The sequence below is a fragment of the Falco cherrug genome, chromosome 5 (genome assembly GCF_023634085.1).
Source record: "Falco cherrug isolate bFalChe1 chromosome 5, bFalChe1.pri, whole genome shotgun sequence".
NCBI classification, from domain to species: Eukaryota; Metazoa; Chordata; class Aves; order Falconiformes; family Falconidae; genus Falco; species Falco cherrug.
Genome location: NC_073701.1, coordinates 44,534,365 through 44,558,450, shown reverse-complemented (window position 1 = coordinate 44,558,450; position 24,086 = coordinate 44,534,365). Strand labels below are relative to the sequence as shown.

The 24,086-nt window shown below is 41.8% G+C and overlaps 1 protein-coding gene across 4 annotated transcripts in view; it reads right to left on the bottom strand.

Moving 5' to 3' along the window:
- The window catches only part of NUDT4 (nudix hydrolase 4), a 29,287-nt gene extending 5,935 nt beyond the window's left edge, over window positions 1–23,352 (bottom strand). For all 4 annotated transcript variants that reach the window (XM_055711298.1, XM_055711299.1, XM_055711301.1 and 1 more), the window contains exons 1-3: window positions 22,937–23,352; window positions 10,037–10,147; window positions 2,137–2,181 (exon numbers count right to left, since the gene is read on the bottom strand). In XM_055711298.1, the coding sequence (XP_055567273.1) occupies window positions 2,137–2,181; window positions 10,037–10,147; window positions 22,937–23,035 (255 nt within the window). In that variant the 5' untranslated portion in view covers window positions 23,036–23,352. The remainder of the gene's footprint in view (window positions 1–2,136; window positions 2,182–10,036; window positions 10,148–22,936) is intronic.
- Window positions 23,353–24,086: the final 734 nt, after the last annotated feature.

Here is a 24,086-nt window from a genome sequence, read left to right as displayed (position 1 = left end):
AGTTTAATGTTAGCACTTGCCCACTAGTACTGCCCATTACTTGTCTTTTACATAAGCTGGAAGTTACTACAGTAGAGCACATTTGCTAAAACTGTTTCCACAACTCATGTTCCTAGATTAAAGGTTATTAAAAACACCTTTGCAAGATGGAACCCACTGTGCCATGTGGCCAGATCATCTACGCAATGCTGGCTATAAAGTTTCACTCAATAAGGCAAATTAAATAGCCTATGTTTGCAATCATGACAAATGCAAAAATCATTACCATCTGTTTGCTCGACAGGTTTGCCACATTCACAGTACTTAACCACCTACTGAGAAAGCACACGCTTTTTGAACAAGGCAAGTCAAATACAGAGACTGACAGAGGTATCTGCTCAGGGCAGGGTCACAGTGCCACAAGCAGACCACGCAAGATTTGTGTGGACATTACTTCCCGCTAGCTCCAAAGCGGGCCAGCGGCGCACCGCTAGCAGTGCTACCTGACTAACCAAACCAGACTGCCCCTTGGAAAAGAACTGAGCTTCTAGAATACCCATGACCATCTACGATTACAACTATATTAAGAACCAAGAGATGTTATGCCCTAGCTCCCCTTACAGCTGGTTTTATCCTTGTGCCAATAACCATCCCTACTTAACTCCGTTTCACTACAACTTTAGTAGAGTTTTTAAACTGTTGTGCTTTACTAGGAAATAAAAATACTCCAAGACAGTTCTTTGTCAATATCAGTATTAAATGGAGTAAATGCATCTATTAACATGTATCCTTTCTGGCTGTAGTTCCAGAATACAAAGACTCGGCAGTAATATAATTTCCATCTCATAGTTCCATCCCCAGGTCACGGTGTGTGGCCCCCTCAATGGTACTAACGACTGTTTGGGGGGCCACGTTGTGAAACTGAAGGAGGGCCTTGATTTAAGTTAGTAGTAAGCTAGAAAAGGGCCACAACACAGATTTTTATCTCCTCTGGTCTAGACAGTGGTAGACGGAGTCAGAAGAACATAGAACTGAATTACCAAAGAATCATCATCCCTTGCATGCCCTGTTTTAAGGCAACAAGATGATAGGCATCCTGCCTTTTTTGGTGTGAGCTGGGAAATACAGGATATTTCTGTAGACTAACCAGCAGAGTTAAAAAACAGACAAGTTTTTGAAGTGTAGGACCATCCAGGTGTACTCAAACCCAAAACAAATCAGAAAATGGGACAGTGCAACTAACTACAAACAGGAACTTACCTAATTTTGTCATTGTTTCCATACCTCACAATGGGGACACCTTTAGCACTTTTTCAACTAGTCATGCACGACTAATATTTCATATAGGAAACCGCTATCAGGAATACACTGCCTCTGAAAGTTGCTTTTCTAATTAAACTGAAGATTCATACCTAATTGACTGGAGGGACTTCCACTCTCCCCCATCATACAGCACAACCTAATAAAGCTGGATGTACTATGATCTGAAGACTCTCATCTGTGTTTCTACAGTCTGCTCCCGTCTAGAACCAGAGCACAAGCGGGCAAATGCCAATAGTAAGAGCGCTGTATCTAGCATGCACCCGTGTGCTGTTTGTATTTCAAACATCAGACTGAACTACCAGTTCTGAACTACATATTATTGCTAAAGGTTAGATTTATCTGTTATCCAAAGCTTTAGCTTTTTTAGTGAATCAAAGCCATAATGAGATACCTAAATTGATAGGTCTAACAATGAAGTAAGTGAAAGTTGACCAGTTACTTCAGCAAAATCTAATCAGAGAGGAAAAGTCAAAATAGTGCCCCAAAACAGACGTGTGATATTTCAGAAATCCTTGATCTATCAGTGTTGGTTTCACTTTTTTTTTTTTTAGTTCTAGATGTTGTCCAAGTAGTAATTTTATCTTTTCAGGAAAGTTCCAAGTACTTTGAAAACTTCCTATTCAGATCTTCCCATATCCTGTAACAACTGAAGGAAATCACCTGTCTAATGCAGCATTTCCAGTAGTATTGCAAAATTATAGGCAGGTAATACTTAAGCACTTAAAACTGTAACTATAACATCACACTTATCAACTCTAATGAGGAAAGAAAAAATCCAACCCCAACAACAAAAAAATCCAACACTGTTTCTAAAAGGTAAAAGAAATAGCTCACCTCAAATATCCCAAGCAGCCTGCCTAGCTTTCCCTTTACTCCAGCCTACAAAACAAACAGGAAAAAGTGTTAACGTGCTTTTCAATTTCAAAACCAAAAATATCAGTACCAGCCTCCTCCATCAGCATACTCCTCCTTATTAGGGTTAATTAAGCAAGTGTTTTAACATAAATTTTGATTAGACAGTGCTGCATTGCTTCTGGAGTTCTTAGTTTTAGAGTACACAAATGCTTGTCTTAATGAGTGGATCAAAGAATGCATAAATCTTTCAAGTTTTCCATCCAGCTTGAAATACTGTTTTACTTACCATGTTCTTTGTATACTGTATTTTATTAAAGAGATAAATGATATCCAATACTGAAATAATTCAGGGAAGTAGAAAGGACAAGAGATAATTTAAAAGACATAAAATAATAAATCTAGAGAAGGAATCATTAAAACTCCATTACTATTTTACACAGCAACTTAAGTCCGAGTCTTCAAAATACAGTAACAAATTAAACTGTAGGTTACTGGGTAGATCTTGCAGCATAATGATGTAATTTACAGTAGTTTTTTATATAAAAGTGTAGCTTTTGGCATATAAGCTTAAAACCAAGTTTATATCCCCAATTCCCTACAGTTTTAAATCTTTTTTTTCTGGTTACTAACATTACAAAAGACTTTGAATTCAGAGTTTCACTCCAACTTTTTAAAACCCCATTGTGTATCAGCTTGTGCTTAGTAATTTTTATCAACACAGTTAAGGCAGTCATTATATGCTACTAAGACTCTAGGGTTTGTTTTTCCAAAAGTAATATATAATGCCTCTTCCACCAGAAGTAGTTTAGGATCATTCATTTGTTCTAAACAAATCTCAGTCCATACGCCTGAGGCATAAAAGCATATATAGTCTACTGGTAGACAAAGCCATGTTTAGATTTTTTTTCATCTTGCTGTATAACCATTATTTTAAATAGGGCCTCTTAGCACTAAGATGACATTCTAGCCTTCAGTCTTTGTTTCATCTTTAACCAAAGAAAGTTATTGATGTCTTATGTCTTTATATAAAAAAGACCATATGGATCTTAATTACATTTTAATGAGTAACTGACAGACAACTGGGCAGGCTTTAGCAATAAGTCTAACCAAGATCTTACAAGTGAACATTTTCTGTGTCTGTCTTTTTAAAGAAAGCAGATGGCTCATGTTATTTATTAAGCAGTTTTGATGAAAGAAGTCTGACTGCAGGCCATGCAACTCAACAAGTATTTTCTTTATCTGGAGCAAGAGCTAGACCTGAAGTTAATGCAAAGCTACATACAGTATTCTTCTGTGTGTCTGCTGTGATGACAGAGATAAGCATTATGAGTTCATGAAGCTGAAACACGTAACTGGACCTGCTGGATAAGCAATTAGGCAGCACATTAATTATGAAAGCGACAGACCCTTATTTTGGTCTGAAAGGGTCAGCTATGCCACACCAGGTAACGAACTCCATTTGTGAGACAACATCACAACAGGCAATACAGTCTGCTGGGCTTTACATTAGGCTAATAAATGCTTCTTTATTACCCAAAGGAACACATGCTGAAAAAATATTTAGGTTTTACTAATCAGTCCAAATTTCCTCAACTTTACAGTATCTTTTTTAAAAGATAAGCAGAACCTAAAAGGCTACAAACACATGCTTCTGTACCCTATTTTTGCCTTTCTTCTCACGCAGCACTATCTAGGAATCACTACATTAAGACTTCTACTTTGGAACAACTGAAAAAAAGCAATTTCCCATCATCGTGTTCCATCAAAAGTAACAAATGAATCTGTAGGATTACTCTTTTTTTAATACTTCAGGTGTTTAAGTGTGCAGTTTTAGCTTCATGAGTTTTGTAATTTCTTCCCTAAAGTTGCAGCCAAGAACAAAATTGTTTACTATCCCCTTAAAGGTATGGCTTAACAGCATGACAGAGAGCCCAGTACAGACTCTGCAGGTTTCTCAAACATTAAGAAGAGTTTTTCCAAGTACCAAGGAGCTGCTCTAAAAGGGACTTAGCTCCACCAGAGGGAGGGAAAAAACAACTTACTCCCCCTCACCTCAAACACTTTGCCCTGCCCCCGCCCCCCCCAACAACCAACCAACCAACCAAAACACTTTCAGGATTTTAGCAAGCTTTTCAGAACTCCTAGCTAAGGCCATAATCACATTGTGAAGATTTCTTAAAGGCAGGTCTATAGAAACAGGACTGTTGAAGGACAAAGAAACCATCAATAGATTCAGGAGGGCTTCTCCGAACTGTTAAGTAGGAGTATGACCATTAACTGATATCCGACACACGGCACAAACACCATGATCAGGTAAGGTCGTCAATACTTAAACTTTCATGGAGAAGTTTGTTTCAACTTATTAGTACCCCATAGCCACAATATGATTATCATCAATGTTACTCTAAGTGGAATTTACTTAACAGCTCCTCTGTTCTCCCTCCAAGCAAATCACTGGCTTAAAGAAATGTTCTTCGCTGAGTAATTCTGAATGAAACAATTAGAAGCACTCCATTACATTAAGTGTAAAAATTCCCCAAAGCTTACAATGAAGTTTCTGTGCAAGCAGCTGTTGCTACGTAAATGTGATTACTGTCACTGATGTCTAGTTACTCTCCAGGCAAAGATACGTGCTTCCAAAATGTAGCATTATTCCTGCAGACAATAGCATCTTTTGAAAACCTTTATACTTAAAAGTATAAAAAGGTGGTCATTAGTCTCATAATCATCTTCATAGTTTAAAAAGTACCACCAACTTGACAGCAAAAGCAATTAAAAACATCACTAACAAAAATATTTCTTCCAAGGTCTTATCTTAATGTAGTTCCTTAAAACCATGTCAAAATTAAGCGCTAAAGGACCAAGAAATGCTTCAGCTTTTCCCCAGAAAGTCAAATAGAATTCCCACTTTCCCAACTGTAAGCTTCTAATCTAATACACTGGTTAAGTTCTAGGCTTTGAACCATTTTGTCTCTAATAAAAGTATCTTTCTTCCTTTGGGTTTTATGTACCCACAGCTGTTAAAACACGGTTCTTTTAAGTAAACAGAATGCTACAGGCTACTCTAAGTGTGTAAGACATCTAAACTTTGGGAGAAAAGCCTGAAAAAAATCAGCATTTCTTTTAACAGTCAAGCTGTTGAATTAAGTGCTTCACACCCTGCTCAGAATGATTCCCTAAGGAAGTCTAGGAGTACTACGTAGGTAAGGTCTCAAATCTGAGTTTATGCATATATTTTAATATTAGTCTAAATCCAGCCACGAGAGGGAAAACTGTCCGCTTCATCCCATAATCTTTCTGGCCTGGAGGTCATTCAGTGTTGGCAGCTCTACGCCTACTGCGCTCTCAGATGTGCAGTCAGCCTTGCCCCTTCTTCCCTGTAGATGGAGCAAGAGTCATGCTGCAGTGTAATTTTTAGGCTAACAGTTTACCAGGGCAAAAAGTTGCTTAAAATCTAGAAGATTTAAGAGTTATTTTTAACTGTGGTATCTGTTAGATACTACTTATTGGCCATGCCCCTGAAGGCACAGCGTAAGTGTATTCTGCCCCTTTGTTGCATACTCTTATAGAACCCAAACGGTTTCACTGTACCTGCCACAATCTTACAGCTGAAAGGGTGTGGGTTTTTATTTATTTTTTAAAGTATTTACCTAGTCCTAGTCTTTAACACCCAATCATTTTTCAAATACTAGACGCCCACTGGAGCAGATTCCTCTTATTTCCTGTGAGAGGTCTTAGATAGTATTACTGCCTAATTACTAAAAAAAAAAAATAAATTTTTGACTGTTGCAGCAGACTAACCTTCAGCATCAGCCTCTTCTTCTTAGAAGCTATATTCACACAGGTCTGGGAGGAATTGCATGTGTTTTAGTAGGCATTTCAATATATCACCAAGTATAAAGAAAGCGAGAGCCTGTTTTTGGTGCAGAGGAGGAAGAAAAGGGAGCAGGAGGGTGCTCCTTCCATTCAGCAGTGTGGACATGTTAGCTTGCCATGCTTGTTTGCATCTTACTTCTCTTTGAACACCACATATGCAAACACAACTCGTTTCCATCCTTCACCTATGCAATTAAAGACTAAGCTCCAAATTCATTACCAGAGTAGCTCCTCATTTTAGATGAGGTTTAGTATCTTTCTGGGATTGCTTTATATTGTAACCTCATTTTGGTACTTAACTTTCAAGTTTGTAAGAACTTACCGTACCTAAGGAACTTGACATTAACCTGTGAGATGGCAGATAGACTTAAATGAAATAAACATACTAAACATTGAGTAAAGGCAAAAGCCCAAATCGCTAACATGAACAAAACTTAAGGATAAAAAAAAACCCACCTGGAGTCATGCACACAGGCAGACTACGGAACAATTACAGTGCATATACATTTGACTACAAAGATTTTTACTTCCGTTTTTAACCAAAGATTTTAAATACACTACTGTTGGCGTGAAAGTGAGGGATATTTAGAGCCAGTGGGCTACCATATTGTGAGCTATTAGCACACCTACCATTAAGAAGAGCCACTGTAACTCCCACTATCATTTTTTTTCATTTTAATAAATTAATAGAAACTGATGATTAAGTTTGTGCATGATCCAATACTGAAGAAACACAGTTCAAACCAGTGCCACAGTGTGCCTCCTTTGAAGTTTATTCATTCACAAAACTCTTCACAGTTCAGTGTACTGTAACCAGCTTGCCAGGTGACATTGACCTTAGTATAAAAATAGAAAGGACATCCATCTCTAGAAAGGTTAGTATGAATTTCCATGGCTCAAGTCAAAGCCCTTAACACCACTCTGGCTTTTCTTTAAAAACGGCACTTTGCAGTCTCATGGCAGCACACAAGATTCAGCCTGCAGCTTAAGAATATTCCACTTTGAGCATGAGCTTTTAACACTCATCAGCCACACAAGCTATCAAGCCCAGGAAACTCTGAAGCCGTAGAACAGGTGTCACCAAATGATTTTTGCTTATTAAAGCCTATAGCCTTTGAAAAATCTTTATGCATTTGCAAGCACAGCTCAGAGCTAATAATGGCTGGCAGTTTGTCTCTTACCCTGTAACATCATTTAAAAAAAAAAAAAAGCATAGCCACTATTGTAGCATAATAGTAACTTCTGAGAAAAATGCTACTGTGCTAGCTCTTCTCAAGAGCTTTGTATTTGCTGGGTTCTCTTCCTTACCTTCAGAAACAGTTTCTATCACAGTGTAAAACACTGATGACATTGGCATTTTGAGTAATTTACAACATGCAGCTTTTCTATCATGAAGCCTCTTACCAAAATTTTGATGACAACACATTCTAAGCAGCTACAGAACAGCTTACCATACAATACACTGAAAGGTAAAGCACTTGCCTAAACCACGTTTACATGTAGCTGGTTTTAAGACTCATTTTGTGTAACAGCACTTGAATAAAACATTATCAAAAGAGAACTCTGTATGAGTGAAGAAGGCTGACCTCTGTCTTCAGGATTCAAAACAGCCTAGGGTTGCTGAGTACTACAATTCCTGACCAGAACCACCATGATGTACGAGAAAGTCTTTTGCTTTGCCCTGAGAAAGAAATGAGGGCAAGAACAAAACTGAGCCATGAAAGGACTGTTTCACACCGTAACAGCAGGTACTCCTATTTTTCACTTTCCGATTTGCTCTTTTTCTTTTGGCCCACTGATGTGAAAAGGATATCCAAAGGGAAAAAGAATATTCAGAAGTAACTAACATATTGTTATCTGTATGAACTACAGAAGTTCAGTGTCTGGGCAGTGCACTTTGACTGGGCTTCGACATTAACAGAGAAATATGTACTAAGTTTATACTATATGATATGCCTTTCAGTAATATTCTATACCCATTCCTTAGCTATCCCTGCTTAACCTTCTCCACCACTCACGGCCCACGTACTGCACCACTACAGCGATGTGCAAGCACAGCTGCAGCAAAGCCAGAACTTCCAAGTGTTCCCCTGAATATTCCCAGGGCAGAACCATGTGTAGTTGAAAGCTTGTCACAATCTCACTGCTATACTACTTTGCTATGAAGTCAGCCTGAGCGCTTCGTGTGTAGCACTGCATTCCCTGCGAGCTGAGAAGCTAGACCACTCAGGCAGCTTTCAATAGTTGGTCAAATCCCCACAGCAACTTTGGTGACATACTAACTGCAGACAGGCCCCTTCAAGGTGATCCATCTTCACCAAAGAAAAAACGCAAACACACAGCTACATTCAGTCAGCTCTAGTCTGACACTGAGATGAGATGATTACTATCCCTCATCTTGGACTGTGCCTTAGGTCAGATCAGCGATTAAAACTACCAGTGTTCACAGGAACACCAAGCCAGTGGTCCTGTACTTTTTAATCCCACTCATCAACTCATGACAGTGGAAAGTACCAGGACTTTCTCCAGGGGTGCTACTACTGCCTAGAAGCCTAAATCTCTGCTGACTCATTCCTAGAATCCTAAATCATTGCCCCTTTCGAATGGACTGCCTTATGATTGCTTCCTTTACTTTCACAAATACACCAGCACTTCATCCTAGGATGCCTTGTACAGCTCAAAACTGACTCCTCCAGCAAAGCTGGACAGAGACAGAATGTCTCGAATAACTTAGTATCAGTGAGGCTTACTCATGCTTGAACCTTGCTGCAGGAAGGCTGCTAAAAGCACTGATTTAGTCCCTTCCCCATGTAAGAGGAGGAGGGTCACCAAATCACAGTTCATAGAACACCTCATTTTGATACCCAGGAGCAGGCAGCTTTTGGCCCAAGCTGCATGTACATCAAGTTCCCAAGCCTCTACAACACAGCAGAACCAGTCTTAAGGGTAAGCAAGCTGAACCACAAGATAGCGCAGCTAATAGAAAAAAAAATCATTACACATACTAATTAGCAACAGTATTAGTGTTTTGTGAATATCAGTAGTCAAACTGGGATGAGAGAACTGTTTAAGACTAGCAGAAACTCCGTAGTTCACTCACTTGCCAGGATACATCCACTTTCTGCAAAACCTTGTACTTTCTGTTTAAGAATTAAGAGTTGACTGGTAGTCACTTACACATTGCATGATTTCTAGCTAAATCAAGTGACACTGATTTTTCTTGAATCTTTATTCTGCTTACAGTCCTGGCTGTTGGATATCCAAGTAACATTTATCATTTCTAACAGTTTGCCTAGGAAAAATAAATAGCTAGTTAAAAAACAGAATTTGGAATTTGAAATGGAAGTACCATACTAGGGTAGGAAACTGCATTAATTCATCAAGACTTAAAGCTTTGTTTTGCCTAAGCGCAGGAGCAGAGAAAGGCAGGCAGACTATACCTATGGTGCTTTCTTCAAAGATACTTTTGTAGATATATATACTTATATATAGATACAGCCTTAAAGGTACTTAAACAAGGCCTTTTTTATTGTTGAATTCTCAGCTGCTCAGATACATCAGTTTCTAATCCATTTATTTTGGAATCTCCTCAAAGGTCTGTTTATTTCTCTTATGCAGCTACACATTAATGATTAGTTCACCTTCAGTCTGTTCTGGAAGAGCTGAGAGTCAAAATTTTCTGCACAAACACATAAATGCTATACTACTATGATATGTCACCTGGCATAAAGTCACAGTTCCACTTTCAGTAACTGTTTTTAAAGGCATACAGAAATTTAGCTATGAAATGAAAGTGTGCTGGGAAGCAAGCTGATGTAGTTCACCTCACCACATTATACCCCAATTCCAACACACAGAACTGCAGTTCTTTGAATTTCAAAACCATGGAAGTCTTAGTCAGTCAAACCCTGTATAAAGGAGGTAGAGTCCCCTCTTTCTTCTTGGTTCCCACCTAAAGATAGCAGCAGCAGACAGAAAGTAGGTTTGTTTTGTTTTTTGTTACCTCTTCATACACCTCTCTGACAGCTGCTCCCCCTGGCTCTTCTTCTGGTTCCATTCCTCCACCTGGTACAATCCACTGATCTGGGTATCGGCTACTGCTTACCAACAGCACCTATAAATAATTGCAAATGACTGTCAAATATAGCTCACAAGTTAGGAATCTTCGTACTATCTACTTTTTCAGCAATGCACTTATGCACCTAGGCAGATGGACTATGGACTTTAGAAATGAAACATAATAGGCAACCAGGCACTGTAAGAAGAAGGAGAAAAAAAGTGAACTTATAAACATCCAATCTTTTTAATACAACTAAGTCAAGACAATGACATTGTAATCTCCCTGCACAAGCACTTTCATCAGATCTTAGGCACAACGTGAAAAACACCAATACAATATATGCACAGGAATTAAGATGTACAACAAAAAACCAAGAAACTCACAACTGGAGAATATAGTAAATCTCAGGGTCATACAGACGGTAAAGCATGAAAATTAAGACATTTTCATCCCACAGAAATTAAACTAATTCTTTTGGAACTGCATCTTTCGGATAAAAAAACTAGACTCCTGAAAATACTTCTAATGTTTAGTCTTAGACAAGCTTCTTTTCAGTTACTGATGTGTTATGTTAGCATAGCATGCGTACAGTATTGGGTAACTAAATTACAAGCAGTACATCATTGGCCCTTGTCCAATTTGGTTTCTTCTAACATTTCTTTAAGAAAAACTGCAACACATTGAATTTTACATGTTCTACTAAATGTAATTTAAAAAAATTTTTGAACATGTAGGTGGAGCATCTGTATCACCACAAAGAACGATCATGTCGGCAATGCTTGAAGAGCAGTTGTAAAAATCTAGTTATGAATTCACTTGTGGGATTCCCAGACATAAGCATTACACATTATTTTCTGCTGATGAAACTAGCACTCACTGCAGTCATGTGGAAGCTAGCAACAATGATGAACAAAAGGATGATTATATTACATTAAATCATTCCCAGCTTGGTAGAATGGTTTTAATCAGCATTCATAGTTTAGTTAAGGCTTAACATTAAATTCTTAATTACTACTAAGGGATAAATCAGGTTGCTGGTTCTGGAAGCACAGCATAAAGTCAGAAATTTTTTATGCCTTTATACATAGTAGTTGACTACTGGTAACCTGATCAATAGTCTATTGAGCTGGGTTTGTATTTCTGTTAGCTTTAAATTATCCTTTTAAAAAGCAGAAACAAATACATCTAGCAAGTAATTAACATTAAAATACATCAACTCTGATAGATAGGCTTTACAGCTATACATACAATAAACCCCCAAGCATCACAGCCTGGGAGTTCATTTTCACAACTATCCAAGTCTCCACTAACCCTGGAACTGAGCATCTTTCCCACTACGCTTTATTTTCCCATGATCCCACCGCTTTTACAGTCTGAATCCATGGGACCACACCTAAAGTATGTCCCCAAGACCTTCAGATGCACAATTTGTTCCACTCAGTAATATTATCGTTTGAAGCCACTACGGCATGCAGCATCTGTCCTGGGGTATGTGCTAGCAAAAACACACTCAATGGTAATCAATTTCTACAAAAGCCAAGAGCTGATAGCTAGATTGTGTGTTAAGGCTGAAAAGCATTCCACACAGATTCTTTCAGTTACGGTAGCAAGCAACCTTGCACTAACTTACACATTTTGGTTTTAGGCGTTTGTGTGGGTTTTTTTTTGTGTGTGTTTTTTTTTTTTTTTTTTTTTTTAATTTCATGTAGTGGATGTAGTTGTCAGGTACTTCCATCTGTAAGTGGCCAGAAGACACATCCCACAGTACCTGAATGACTAGGCTGTAAATATAAAGATCACTTAAAAATGAAGACATCAAAAAAACTGTGGCTGGTTGACAACACACATGCCAAGAGGTGGAAAATCAGCAGCAAAAAGCCAGCAATTCATCTTCCCTTAATGTAAGATAAGCAAAGCGGGAAAAGGGAGATCTTGGTTGCATGGACATCCAGTCTTTTCTGAGGAGGTTCATGTTCACACCAATTACAGTAGTCTACTGAAAACCAAAGACTGCAGAATCTCACATACCTACACTTTTGCTGGCCTATACACACCAAATTTTACATCATAGGCTCGTCAGGCTCAGAAGATGACAACAGCAGTACTCCCTATGCAGGGAAATCTGTATTCCGTATCTCTGCAAGCAGAGAAAGGCATAAAGTTTCTTGTGTTGTATTACTTGCCTCTCATGTAATCATGTAATTACTTGATTACAATCACCGCCTCTCCTGCTGTTACTCTGAAGAAGCCTTACTGTTGACTTGTTCAAAAGACTTCCAAAGTACAGAGTAACGGCATCAACTCTGCTTGCTCAGCTATACTGTTAAGTTTATCTTACGCCAAAGACTAAGGTAACGCTATTACTTTCCATAATACTGCCAAGTGAGGAAGTAAAGCTAAAAAATTCAGCTAAGAGAAGAAAAAGATAAATTCTTCCACTAACTCTTACTAGCCAAGTTTCCACCTTGTTTTCAAGTCCAGGAATAGCAATGACCTTTGAGTGCGGTGAGGAAGAGAAACTGCTGGCCAGCCTACATGTAATAAGCACCTATTGATATGCTTAACCAAGATACAGTTAACGAAAAAAACCAAAGGTAATTACAGAGCCTGTGGCATCATGGAACTTGCTCACTATAAATGCTAAAGCCTGCAGACAAACAACCAAAAATTTCTAGAGAAAGATGCCAATGTTTTGGCGTGGTTAGTGTTCTCAAGTCAAATGAAACTTGTGAAAAAGTTAGCAGCCATATATTCCAGACGACTAGGCAACAGCTCAGAGTAATATAAATTACCACTACAAGATATTCCTCTTTATATTTTTTCATATCAAGCACTTGAAAAGGTAGAAAATGGCTTAATATTATAAAAAATATCATTGCTTTCTATCTTCCTGAACTGTAGGGCATTATAGCTTACACAAATAACTATTAAAAATTCAGTTTACATAAAAAAAGGAAAAAAGCAATGCTAAAGTTGAAACTTGCTAGCCAGAACAAACTCCCACAGCTGGATTCTTCTGACTTCAGAGCAGAGACATCTATACCTTGAAGTAAGGAAGCAACAGCAGCAGAAGCCACTGTAAAACCAACTGCAAGATGGGAATTTTTCCATAGCAGATGTATTACTTCCACGGAAAAATGAACTTACAGATGAAAAGGTACCACTCCGATTCCATAGAAATTTATTTGTCATTAGACTTTTTTGTAAGATCTCTCTTCCCAGCCTAATCACATCTGTTCCTCTCTTCACCACTGGCTCATCCCATTTTCTCCCTGCTCATCACCCCTACTCATACACTAGCGACATCCAACTTGCTGTTTGAATTACTTAATGGACATAAAAAGAAAGCAAACTTGGCTTTTTTTAATAGTAAAATCGGCAGTTAAAAGGAACAACTTTCAAGAGGAAGAGAATCAACCCCTCACCCCAAAAGATCACTGAGCACCTGTGGCTCAGTTGCAAAAAACCACTGAATTGCTCAGGTGGATGACTGAACACTGTGCAGAGAAGGAAAGAAGGCAGATGCATGGAAGATGAAGGATTTAACTCACAAGCTCTGCAAAGACGAGTACATATAGTTTCAGGAGTTTTAAACTGACATAGGAAAGATGCTAGAGTATAAGAAAGATGTAAAGGCAGCAAGAAGTACCTCTCAGGTGTCAAAATGCTGTTAAAGAGAACAGATGAACTGCATGTTCTTACAAGCATCAGAAACACAGAGGGAAAGAGAAAAAAAAAAACCAGAACCCACTCTGATGGAGATTATATTAATCTAACCTAGCACACTCAACATGGAAGCTCCTACTACGTGGTTGGTCTGCCAAAGTTACAAGCACCTGAAAGTCATAAAGATGGTTTAATCCAAAAACAGCCAAAAGGGTCAGTCAAGCCCTGTGGTTTCTTTAAAAACGGCCATAAGGAGATGCTCAGGGAAGAGTAAGAGCAGGAAACATTTTATTATGCCCTAACACTTCAAACCTCCCATTATTTTCAGCTCAGGAGCTTCCTCAAAAGTACTGGAAAACTACTTTGAATGCTACCACACAGAAACATTTTGAGAAGCAAGGAAAAGCACCCCTTACAAACCCTGGATCATATCTGCAGGATTCACTGTATGAATACTTAAGGCAAAAGCACACATCTCAAATTAGAGAGCACATGTGAACCTGCTACTGTAGTTCATCTAACACTTTCTGTTACAGAATCACTGCTTCACTTCAGTAGTTCTGGAACAGTTTCTCAGTTCCCCTATACGTAGGTTACTGTGGGATCCTTGCCCTACGATGCCATTGTCTCTTTTTGGACTCCAGAAAGCTGAAAAATGCAATAGAGCTTTACAACTTGCCACAGCAATGCAGCCACACAGGTACTGTTTAGTAAGGAACATGCTTTTGCCTTCCTGAAAATATTCTCAGTAGAGTGATTGCCTATAGACCTCATTCTTTACTGCCATCATTTTCAGAATTACTTTAACCTGGAGATGCAATGGGCACAACATTATTGTAGAGCAGTAAAAAACCTTGGAATCAGACTTGACAGCATTCAAAAAGCTAATTTAAGTCAAGGCTGCAACATCTTTGCTTTCTTACAGTGGCACAATGAGTTCAGGAAGCTGATCTGGCTGAAACTACCTCATACCATTAAAGCTTAGTTTTCAGCCTGCACACACGCCACACTGATCAGTACACAGCCACACAAGGGTCAGCATGGCAGAAAGGCATGACTGCAGCTACCCATTTCAGATCAGCCTAAGCCAATTCAAGAGCCTCTAGCAAAGTACTTTACAGACAATAGACTGAAAAGCTGTCCCCCCCGCTATGACCGAGGTTAAAAAGATGACTTTGTCACAATGAACAAGAACTGGCAGAGAAGCAGCATAACAACTAGCAGTACATTAATCCTAACGCTCATTAACTTGAGCACAGCATCTTGAAAACAACCCAGGAAACTGGGTTCTGTCTATGTAATGTATTAAAGTCTGCAATGTCCTCCGAACTTCAAGTAAAGATCACTTTTCATAGCAGCAGCATGATGCCTGAACATCAGTCAGTGCAACTTTTCCCAATATTCTGAAGATGAGTGATATAAAAATAAATGCATGTATTTCTTTATTACTTCAAAAAAACAGATCTGCAAATTAATCTTCCTTTGACATCTTCTGATTTTAAGGCTATATGGCAATAGGGAGAAAAACATCAGACCTTTTCAGGAGTTTTGCTTTAACTTGCACTTAAAAATGACATTATTCTATACATTTTTACTTCACATAAAATTCACACATCTGGCTACCATGTTATAGTGATGCAGAATTTGAGTACCTTCCTCTGGCTATTTAAAGTACTTTGTTTTGTTCTTTGGCTGAAGTGTTCATATCAGGAACAGACAGCACTATACTACTGTGGCATGTCAGCTAGAACACATTTCTTCACATCAACAAGCACTCAAGTCACCTGTAACATAAGATCTCCCCCTAAGCTTTAGGATGCTTCAGAGAATCAGATGTGACAGGTCTCGTGGTGCGATGAAGGGTGCAGATCTTGTACCCAGCCATATGGCAAAAGGATTCCTGGCTGCAAAAACCCCTGCAAACAAGGAGAGCCCCCCCAGCAAGTGTCTGTAACAGAGGTGTTACTTCTCACACGGGGTCAGCTCACCAATCCACTTTACAGTACCTTCTCCTTCCCTTATGCTTGCCAATACAGACCAAGGGAAAAAACACATGAGGTAGTAGGGGAAGAGCTAAAACTCAATATTGCTGCCTATTTCCTTTTAGCTTAAAACCATGGCCTAATCTTGAGCAGGAGAACTGGGCTTTACCAGTTACTCAGCAACATAATCTGTTTGACTAAGGGATCAGCTTCAAAGTACTTGTCAGAAACAAGAGCTCCAAGTCTTTGAGAAATGTTCAGCTGCAGGTAAGACATGAAAAGGATACTTCTCGGCAAGTACCAGTTACCTTTCAGCCTTTTTTTGTCTTAAAGATACTTGGAAAAAACCCCATACATCTCTGAAGACAATTTGTTTTAAAATCTTCACATTTGTAGGACTGGTTCCATTAAAGTGCTTAAGCATTAAGGTCAGAAAGCCACCTAATTAAAATAAGCTTTTTAAATTTTCAACAAACGAGACTGGGAAAAAATAGGCATCAACCTGTGGTCCACAAACTCACATATTTATAAAAGATGTTTAAGAAAACATGTCTACAAATCCTAGTTAAGAGATACACGTGCATATATATGTGTGTGTATATGTATCTCTAGACAGGATTTGTATGCATTTCTCAAGAAGTCTGCCACCACTGTTTCACAGAAACCGGTAACTTGGAGGTTTTGTGCACCACTGAGTTAACTGAGACAATTCAAACAAACTTAGCTACCAGTTTAAAATCTCAGAGTAAACTTAGGATGGTGGAAGTAAGCTACAACGGGTATTTTCTCAGGTATCTACATACTTACAAATACTGCTAGTTCAAAAAGACATCTTCTAAACCGGGCAAAAGATAAAACATGTTTTGTTGCAGTCTGATGTCAGGCAGGTACAACCGTATTTCCTTCTGAGCAACTATCCACCCCATTAAACACATGCATATGGCATAGGCAAGTAATACCATAGGTACCAGAAAAAAAAATCGGAGGTTTTGCAACAAAAAAACCAGTGAATAGTTGATTGATTTCAGTATCTGAAGAGGCATGAGTGAAGACTGAAGCTTCCTGCCGTGGTGGACAGATGAATTCCTGCAGTTCGCCGAACTTAGAAGCTTCTACTGCTGACAGGGTGTTGCAGTTTGTCAAAAAAAAAAAAAAAAAAAAAAGATCCCAACATGAAAGCAAGGTGCATATGCAATGCCTGCAGAGAGCTGTTTTTCTGTGGAAGTAGGGATAAGAAGGCACTTGTGGTTTTTAAATTGGTTACCTGATACAAATCCTACCCACAGCAGCCTAACATTCAATTATTTTTCTTAACATTAACACAAGCCTAAACCACTGCAGAACCCCGTACGAGCCTGCAGGGATACACCATAAGCAGACACTGTCTCTGTAGACACATCATAAAGAGCCATTTTGGAAGCTGTTCATAGGTCTTGATTCTTTGAGCTACACCCCTTCCTACACCACACAGATGATATTCAAGTATCAAGAAAATGCTGATGAAAAACTAAGGCAGCAAATATCCTATGCCCATTATTCCTCCTGTGTGCTAGCAGGGCAGGGACATGAGACAGAACAAGTAAAACCCACAGTGCACCTGAAGTGCACATTGAAACATGTATTCTCTGGTATTTTAAAGTATACCTATACTCTATTAGGCAATCACAGAGCAAGCTAGGTAACCTGTATCAGTCCATACATTGTCTTGGAGAGCACGCCAGCCTTAAATATGGTGCTACGGTCATACTCTAAATTATATTTTAAAGCATACATTATCTGTGTGTGTACACCCAATAACTTACACTTAAGGATAAAGAAACCAAATGATGAATTTTGAGTCAAGCATAAAAGATCTTTCATCACCGTGCAAGTTTATTTACAAAAGTTCCTAGAACACCCCATTTTTCCAGGGTAGCCAGGTGACACTTCTGGGCCCTGGATTTATAGATGGGTTACATTACAACAGGTCCTTCTGGTTTTCAGATGACTTGGACCAACGCAAATAAAAATAAAATTTTACTTTTTCCTTTATTATCCTTTACTAAAACCATTGCTGATAAGAAGCAACAGCTGTACAAAACTGAACTACACTACTATTTAAAAAAAAAAAAAGAAACAATGACCACCAGAGCAAAGTAGATTGAACAAGGGTTTCTTAAATCTTGACATTCTACAGCCCAAGAAATAAAACTCTCTACATCAGACCCAAAAGATGACACAATACCAGGAGCCTGTAATTAACTCAAAGCTAAGAGGCAATAGGTGTCATGCAAGCGTGTGCCCTGCTACAGGGGGGAAAAAAAATTTACAAAAAAATATTCCATGTTTCCCCTAAGTGTATGACAATTGAGTTATCCTCGCTACTCTCAAGAGTAACAGAAAATCCTTCCTGTCTATTTTCATCTCCTGTACAAGTCTGAATAGCAAAAATGGCAAAATTAAAAATTGAAAAGCTTGAAGACTTTTTTGTACATGAAACTATTTTTTAGATCTGCCACTAGCAATGGCTGGCTGAACGCTAAAGTAGGGCTTTCCATACCATATTCCATTACATAAAGCAGTGTTGCAGATGCCAAAATAATTAAAATGGACTCAAGTTTTATATTCAAGGTATTTAAAAAGAACTGCTCATTTATTTGTATGGTATGTGGTTGATGGAAGAAAAATTAAATTAGCTTTTAAAATTGTTTAACTTATCCAAATTACTAGAAAAAAAAATGTTTATTACTATTTGTTCTTGTTGCTTTAAAGGCCTGCCTCATTCTGTGCTTTGAGAAGTAAGAATTTCCTTGCCTAGCCTCCGCCCAGACCCTAAGACAGCAGCATTTTATGTAAAACCAGTGTTTGCAGAATCCTGAATGCATAAGCAATTCCAACCCATGGAAGCAGTCAGTCCTCACAGCACAGAGAATCGTTCTCTTGTGGGCTTAACCTAAAGCTGCCATCCACATCTAGCTGCTCAAGAGAGACCTGCATTTCCTCATATACAAATTCGCCAGCCCATCCCAGTCTGCTGAATACCATCAGCTTTTTGCACACACCTAACAGCTTCTGGCTTGTTCAAAGCAAAAAGCCTGCAGCCCCCACGCATTTCATGCCCACATAGCCTTACTTCGTTTTTCATGGGACTTCTCCTGCTTAATTTCCAGCATTTTTCTTTTGTTCAAAGGGCAGACAGTGCCTGCAATTACTGCTTCATTTCCATCAAGAACAACAAAAGCAGCCAGCACTTAAGCTCATATCCAGCCATCTTGCTCTCTCTTCAGTCCAAATGAGAGACCAAAACAGGCAACACTGATGTAGTCTAAGATCTTCTAAAAGATTCAAAAAAAACCAACAACCAAAACCCAAACCTAACGCTACTGGCCACATTACTTGGCTATTTGGGCTTCTTCCAGGAGATATGGTTTAGATTTTGTAGCCTTCATGCTGTTATATTGTATGGTTTATATATTATATATGTAAGGGGCTATATAGCACTAAATTGGTGTATGTGGAGACACTTGAAGATGAAGAAACAGAAGGGAGGATTTTTGCAGTGGTGCGTGTGGACAATCAGTCATGTCACAGGTACATGCTTTCACAGCTGCAATACCAGCTCTCAAGACAAAGCAGAAGCTTTTGACAGGTCACAAGACTGCGGGCAAGCCCTGTTTCCAGCCTGTAACACCCAAGAGAACTGACTCAACAATTTTAAGCCTAGATGCAAAGACTGTTGGCAAGTCCAATTGGACACGGTGCTGTAGCTGGAGGCTGGGAGTACAGCACCTGTATTTCAAACTGTTTGCAGGGATCACCAAACTAAATTTTGCCTCAGCAGTACTCCAGAGCCCACCCATGTTTCAAATTTAGAAACGAACAGAAAATGAATGGAAATACAATGTGTTTTTACCAAAAACATCCTCTGTTACCAGTCTTTGATTTCTTTGACATGTTGCTTCACTGTCCATAAAAATCAACTGTAACATGGGCTTCAACAGGGCTACAAAGGTAGCATAAGAAGTGCAATACAGATAGGAAAGAAACCAGGAAGCTGTAACAAGCAGATTTTACTGGATGATGATTAATAGTAGAGATAGAGTGTTTTAGTGACTGGCCTGATTTTCATAGGTAATGAGCACAAAAAGCTGTTACTGAAATTTGTAAGTCTCCACATCGAGGCAGTGTCTGTAAGTCATGATATCAACAGCGAGATCTCATGCTGAAGTTGCAGAAGGATCACATTCGGTTAAGAACGTATTGTGGATCTAATGCACAGGATACTAAAATTTCTGGAACAAGCTGAGAGTTCACGAGGTGGGAACAAGTTACAGTCTTAGATACCACTACTAATTGCAAGATGACTACATGATAGCTTTACAATCATGACAGACAGCTCCTATCACAATGTTTTTTTTCTTGGTATACCTACAAAAGTATTATTAACCTTTTATACAACACAGTGATATTCCATCTAAAGCAATCACAACTGTGATTTAAAAAACCATTAAAAAAATACGGCTGTCAAACTGAAGATGAAAGAGCTACTACGATGATCAGAAAGAGAAAAATGGTTTTAGAAGCCAAGGCTTTAAGACTTCAACTCTTAACAAAAAACTGCTAAGAAAGGAATGACTGCTGTCTACAGATGTGTCAGAAAGCTAAGCGCAAGAAAGGAGGAAAACAGCTATAGCACAGGCACAACTGGACATAGACCGGCCTTTCAGAAAGTCAGAACAGAAGCAGGAAGACAGGTTAATTCCAGGATTGGTATCAGAAGATTGCTGCAGGTACCAGTGCCTCCAGATAGACACTGATCAGTTTCTATCAAGTAGAACATGATGTGCTGAGAAAGACTTGCAGATAGGATCCCCGCTCAAAAATTTTGATTTCTTGCTTTAAAATGCCCCAAAACAAATGCATTGCCCAAGATGGCTTTCAGTTGTATGTTCTATTGTCTCTCCTTCAATGTCGAGCAACTGTTTTCTTACAGTGTAGTAACCCTGTAGGTTAGAATAACTATGAAAACTAATTTGCCCCCCCAGTAGCTTCTACAGTAGTCTGCTGTTCCCTTCTTCTCCCTCCAGTCACCCAGGTACCGACTGCCTTTGAGCTCCTTTGCAGCAGAAACTACCCTGCACCTAAAAAGATCCCTGGAGATGTAGGTCAGCTGAAAATCAGTGGTACAGTCTCTGGAGAATTGGAAAGTAAACACTGAAGGCTTTATGTGGAGTTTGAAGTAGACCTACACAAAAACTTACTGAAAGAGCAGAGTTCAAGAAAAACAGAAGCAAGCTTCATCCAGCCAATCTGGGGAACATGGCTGGTGATACAAGTTAATCACAAACAGTAGTCAGGCATCAGACTTCTAAGGAATAGGTTCTGTATTGATACAGATGGAGCTGGCACTTGGGAAATGGCTACGGAAGTTCAAGATGTTGCCATTGCTCTTCTGGAAATAACTTATCAGAAAGTGATTTGAACTATTTCCACGCGCTGAATTTATATCCCAAATCTGACTTGGTGTTATCCCATTCATTTCACCCTCAAGCATGTCTACTTGCACAATGCCAAAGCCCGGCCTCACGCCAGCCATACAGGTACTCCATCCGCAATACCACAGAGCGCTCCAGTGCAACAAGTGTCAGCATCCACTCTTCTTACACAGCCCCGCAAAGCTGCTAATACCATCCTCAGCCTCAGAGGGTGTTCTTACACACAATTTTTTGAAGCAGCCAGTGGTCTCATTTGAATGCAAGACTGAAAGAGAATAGAAGATGTTGCAGCAGGAAATGAAGAGTGAATGGAAGTTACAGACAGAGGTGACCCCAACCACGAATTTCCAACTACAACTGGTGCAAGAAAACTGTAACAGTGGCTCCAAACAAGTCTGAGCAAAAGCAGCACCCAAAAATAAATAATGAAGACACATAAACAGGGAAGCACGCTAAAGTATCAGAAGTGCTGCTGAAACCAAAGAAAAGGTAGACCAATAGCAAGAACTAGCAAGATTCCTGTTGGGCACTTTATAATATTAGGATCAGCGTGGTCCCAAGGCTGTATTTACACCACACAGGGAATGGCATATACACAAACACTGTACAAATTTTTTTGCTAAATCCAAGGGTCCATAGTTTGAAATCAGGCCTCTCCCTGCTGCATTATATCGCTTAGTAGATGTTTAGGCAAGGAATTTGCCATACTGGCAGCACGGATAGGACGGTATGTTCTTCCAGCTCATAGATAAAAAGGGGGAACACCCCCAAGCCCTAACCTTTGTAGTTATTTTATAGCTATTAAACAACAAAACGAGAACGAAAACCAGGAAAGGGTATGCTTCCAGCCTGAGACAGCCTTTAAACGCATTGTGCAATGAAACCATCAGCAAAGTTTCCAGATAACGGCCAGTGCAATTGACCTTGGCTAGGAATATAGGACAACTTTGTTGCCACCTCCCGTTTCTGCTGCAACATAAAACCCCGGCTGAGCCCTATCCTCTACAACCAGCACCGCAGCACCCCCCTCTCCCGCCCCCGAGCTCCTTGGCAAAACATACGTAAGCACCATTTCACTCTCTCGGTAGGAAAAACAGTTTTTTCAAACACAAGATTTTTATTTTATTTTTTGCTTTTTATCCCACCCAAGCACGGCAGGGGGTTCCTCTTAAAAGCGTCACCAGCCCTGCCCTCCATGCGCCATCACCCCCTATGCGGGCACACAAAGGATAACCCCGCGCCCAGCAGCCGGTGCCCGGCGCCCCCCCGCCCCCCGCGGGGCGCGGCCGCCGCCGTGCACAAAGGCGGGCCGCGCGCACGTGGGCCCGCGCCCCGCCGCCCCAAGATGGTGGGCGAGAGGCGCCGCGGCCGGCCCGGTGGGGCACGGCGCAGGCCGGCCCGGCAGGGGGGTACCGCCACCGCCCCCCACCCCCCCCGCCCAGGCTGCGGGCCGCCACCGCCGCCTCCCCCCCCCCCACCGCCGCCGGCTTCGGCCACCCGGGCCCCGCAGCGCTCCGCGGCGGCGTGCCCTCCCCCGGCTCGCAGGGAGAGCCCCAGCACGGCTCCGTGCGTGCCGGGGGGGGGTCCCCCGGGAGCGGCCCGCGACCCCGGCCGGGCGCAGGAACGCGGCGGCAGGATCCCCCCGGGTGGCGGCGGGACGGGAGCCCCGCCCGGACCCGGCGCCCCCCGCCCCACGTGCGCGCGGGCTGAGGCGGGCTCACCTCGTCCTCCCGCTCGCTGCGGAAGCAGAGGCACGCCGCCCGCTTCTTGTAGCCCTCCCGGTCGTACGTCCGCGTCTGATTCGGCTTAAATTTCATCATAGAGGCGGTGACACGCCGGCTGCCCCCGGCCGCTGCCGCTGCCGCCGCCACGGCTCCGCTCTCGGAGCGCCGCCGCGCCCCCGGGACGCCGGCGCGGGCCCCCGCTCAGGAGTGGGGCAGGCGGAAGGCCAGTCCCAGCCGCCGAGCTCCCGTCACAGCAGCGCCGTGCGGCTGCCACCGCCCCAGGAGCCGCGCCGCGCCATGGAGGCTGCCTCGCCGCCCGGCCCGACCCTGAGCCGCCGGCCGCGAGCACCGCGGCGGCCGCCCCTGCGCCCACTATTTAACTGTAACGCACATTCCTGCGCCCGCGCGCACCGCACCGCGCAGGCGCCGGGCGCGGCAGCGGGAGGGGGAGGGGGAGGGGGAGGGGGGCGGGCCGGGCGCGGCGGCGGGCGGGGCCGGGCCGGGAGCGGGGCCGGGAGCGGAGGTGGGGGTAAAAGGCCGGTCGCGGCGCGGCGGCGGGTGTGCTTAGTCACCGGCGGGGCCCTGCTGGAAGGGGGACGCCGCCGCGCCCGTCCCCGAGAGGAAGGGGGTGGTGGGCAGGGCCCGAGGGGAGGCTGGCCTTCGCCTCCCAGCCCGCACCGGGCGGCGGCTCGGGGTCTGCCCCCCGTGTTCCGCTGGCGGCGGGTGCTCGGTGGAGCTGCGCGCGGGCGTGGCGGGGCAGGGCCGCACCATGGGCTGGCGCGACGCGGTGTCCCGCAGGGCTGCCGCGGGCGCCGCTCCAGCGTGCTGGGCTTGTGTACGGCGCGGCCGGTGGCCGGTGCCCGTGGCCCAGGTAACGTAGTCAGGGCGCAGCGTCAGCGGCGCAAGTTAAACCGTTTCCGAAATAACTTGTTTTAGGAGATGCTGGTGCATGCAGGCTGGAGAGTGGGCAGCCCGTGCTGTTCTGGTGGTGGTTGTGCAGTAACGTTATTGGGAGCTGGAGATGGGCAAAAGGCCTTCCCAATGCTGCCAGTGGGCTCGGAAAAGGTCTGCTGTCTGCGTGCCTTTTGTATCACCTAGTAGGGCAAAAGCCCTGGTGTTTGCATGATCATAAAAAAAAAATCCCACA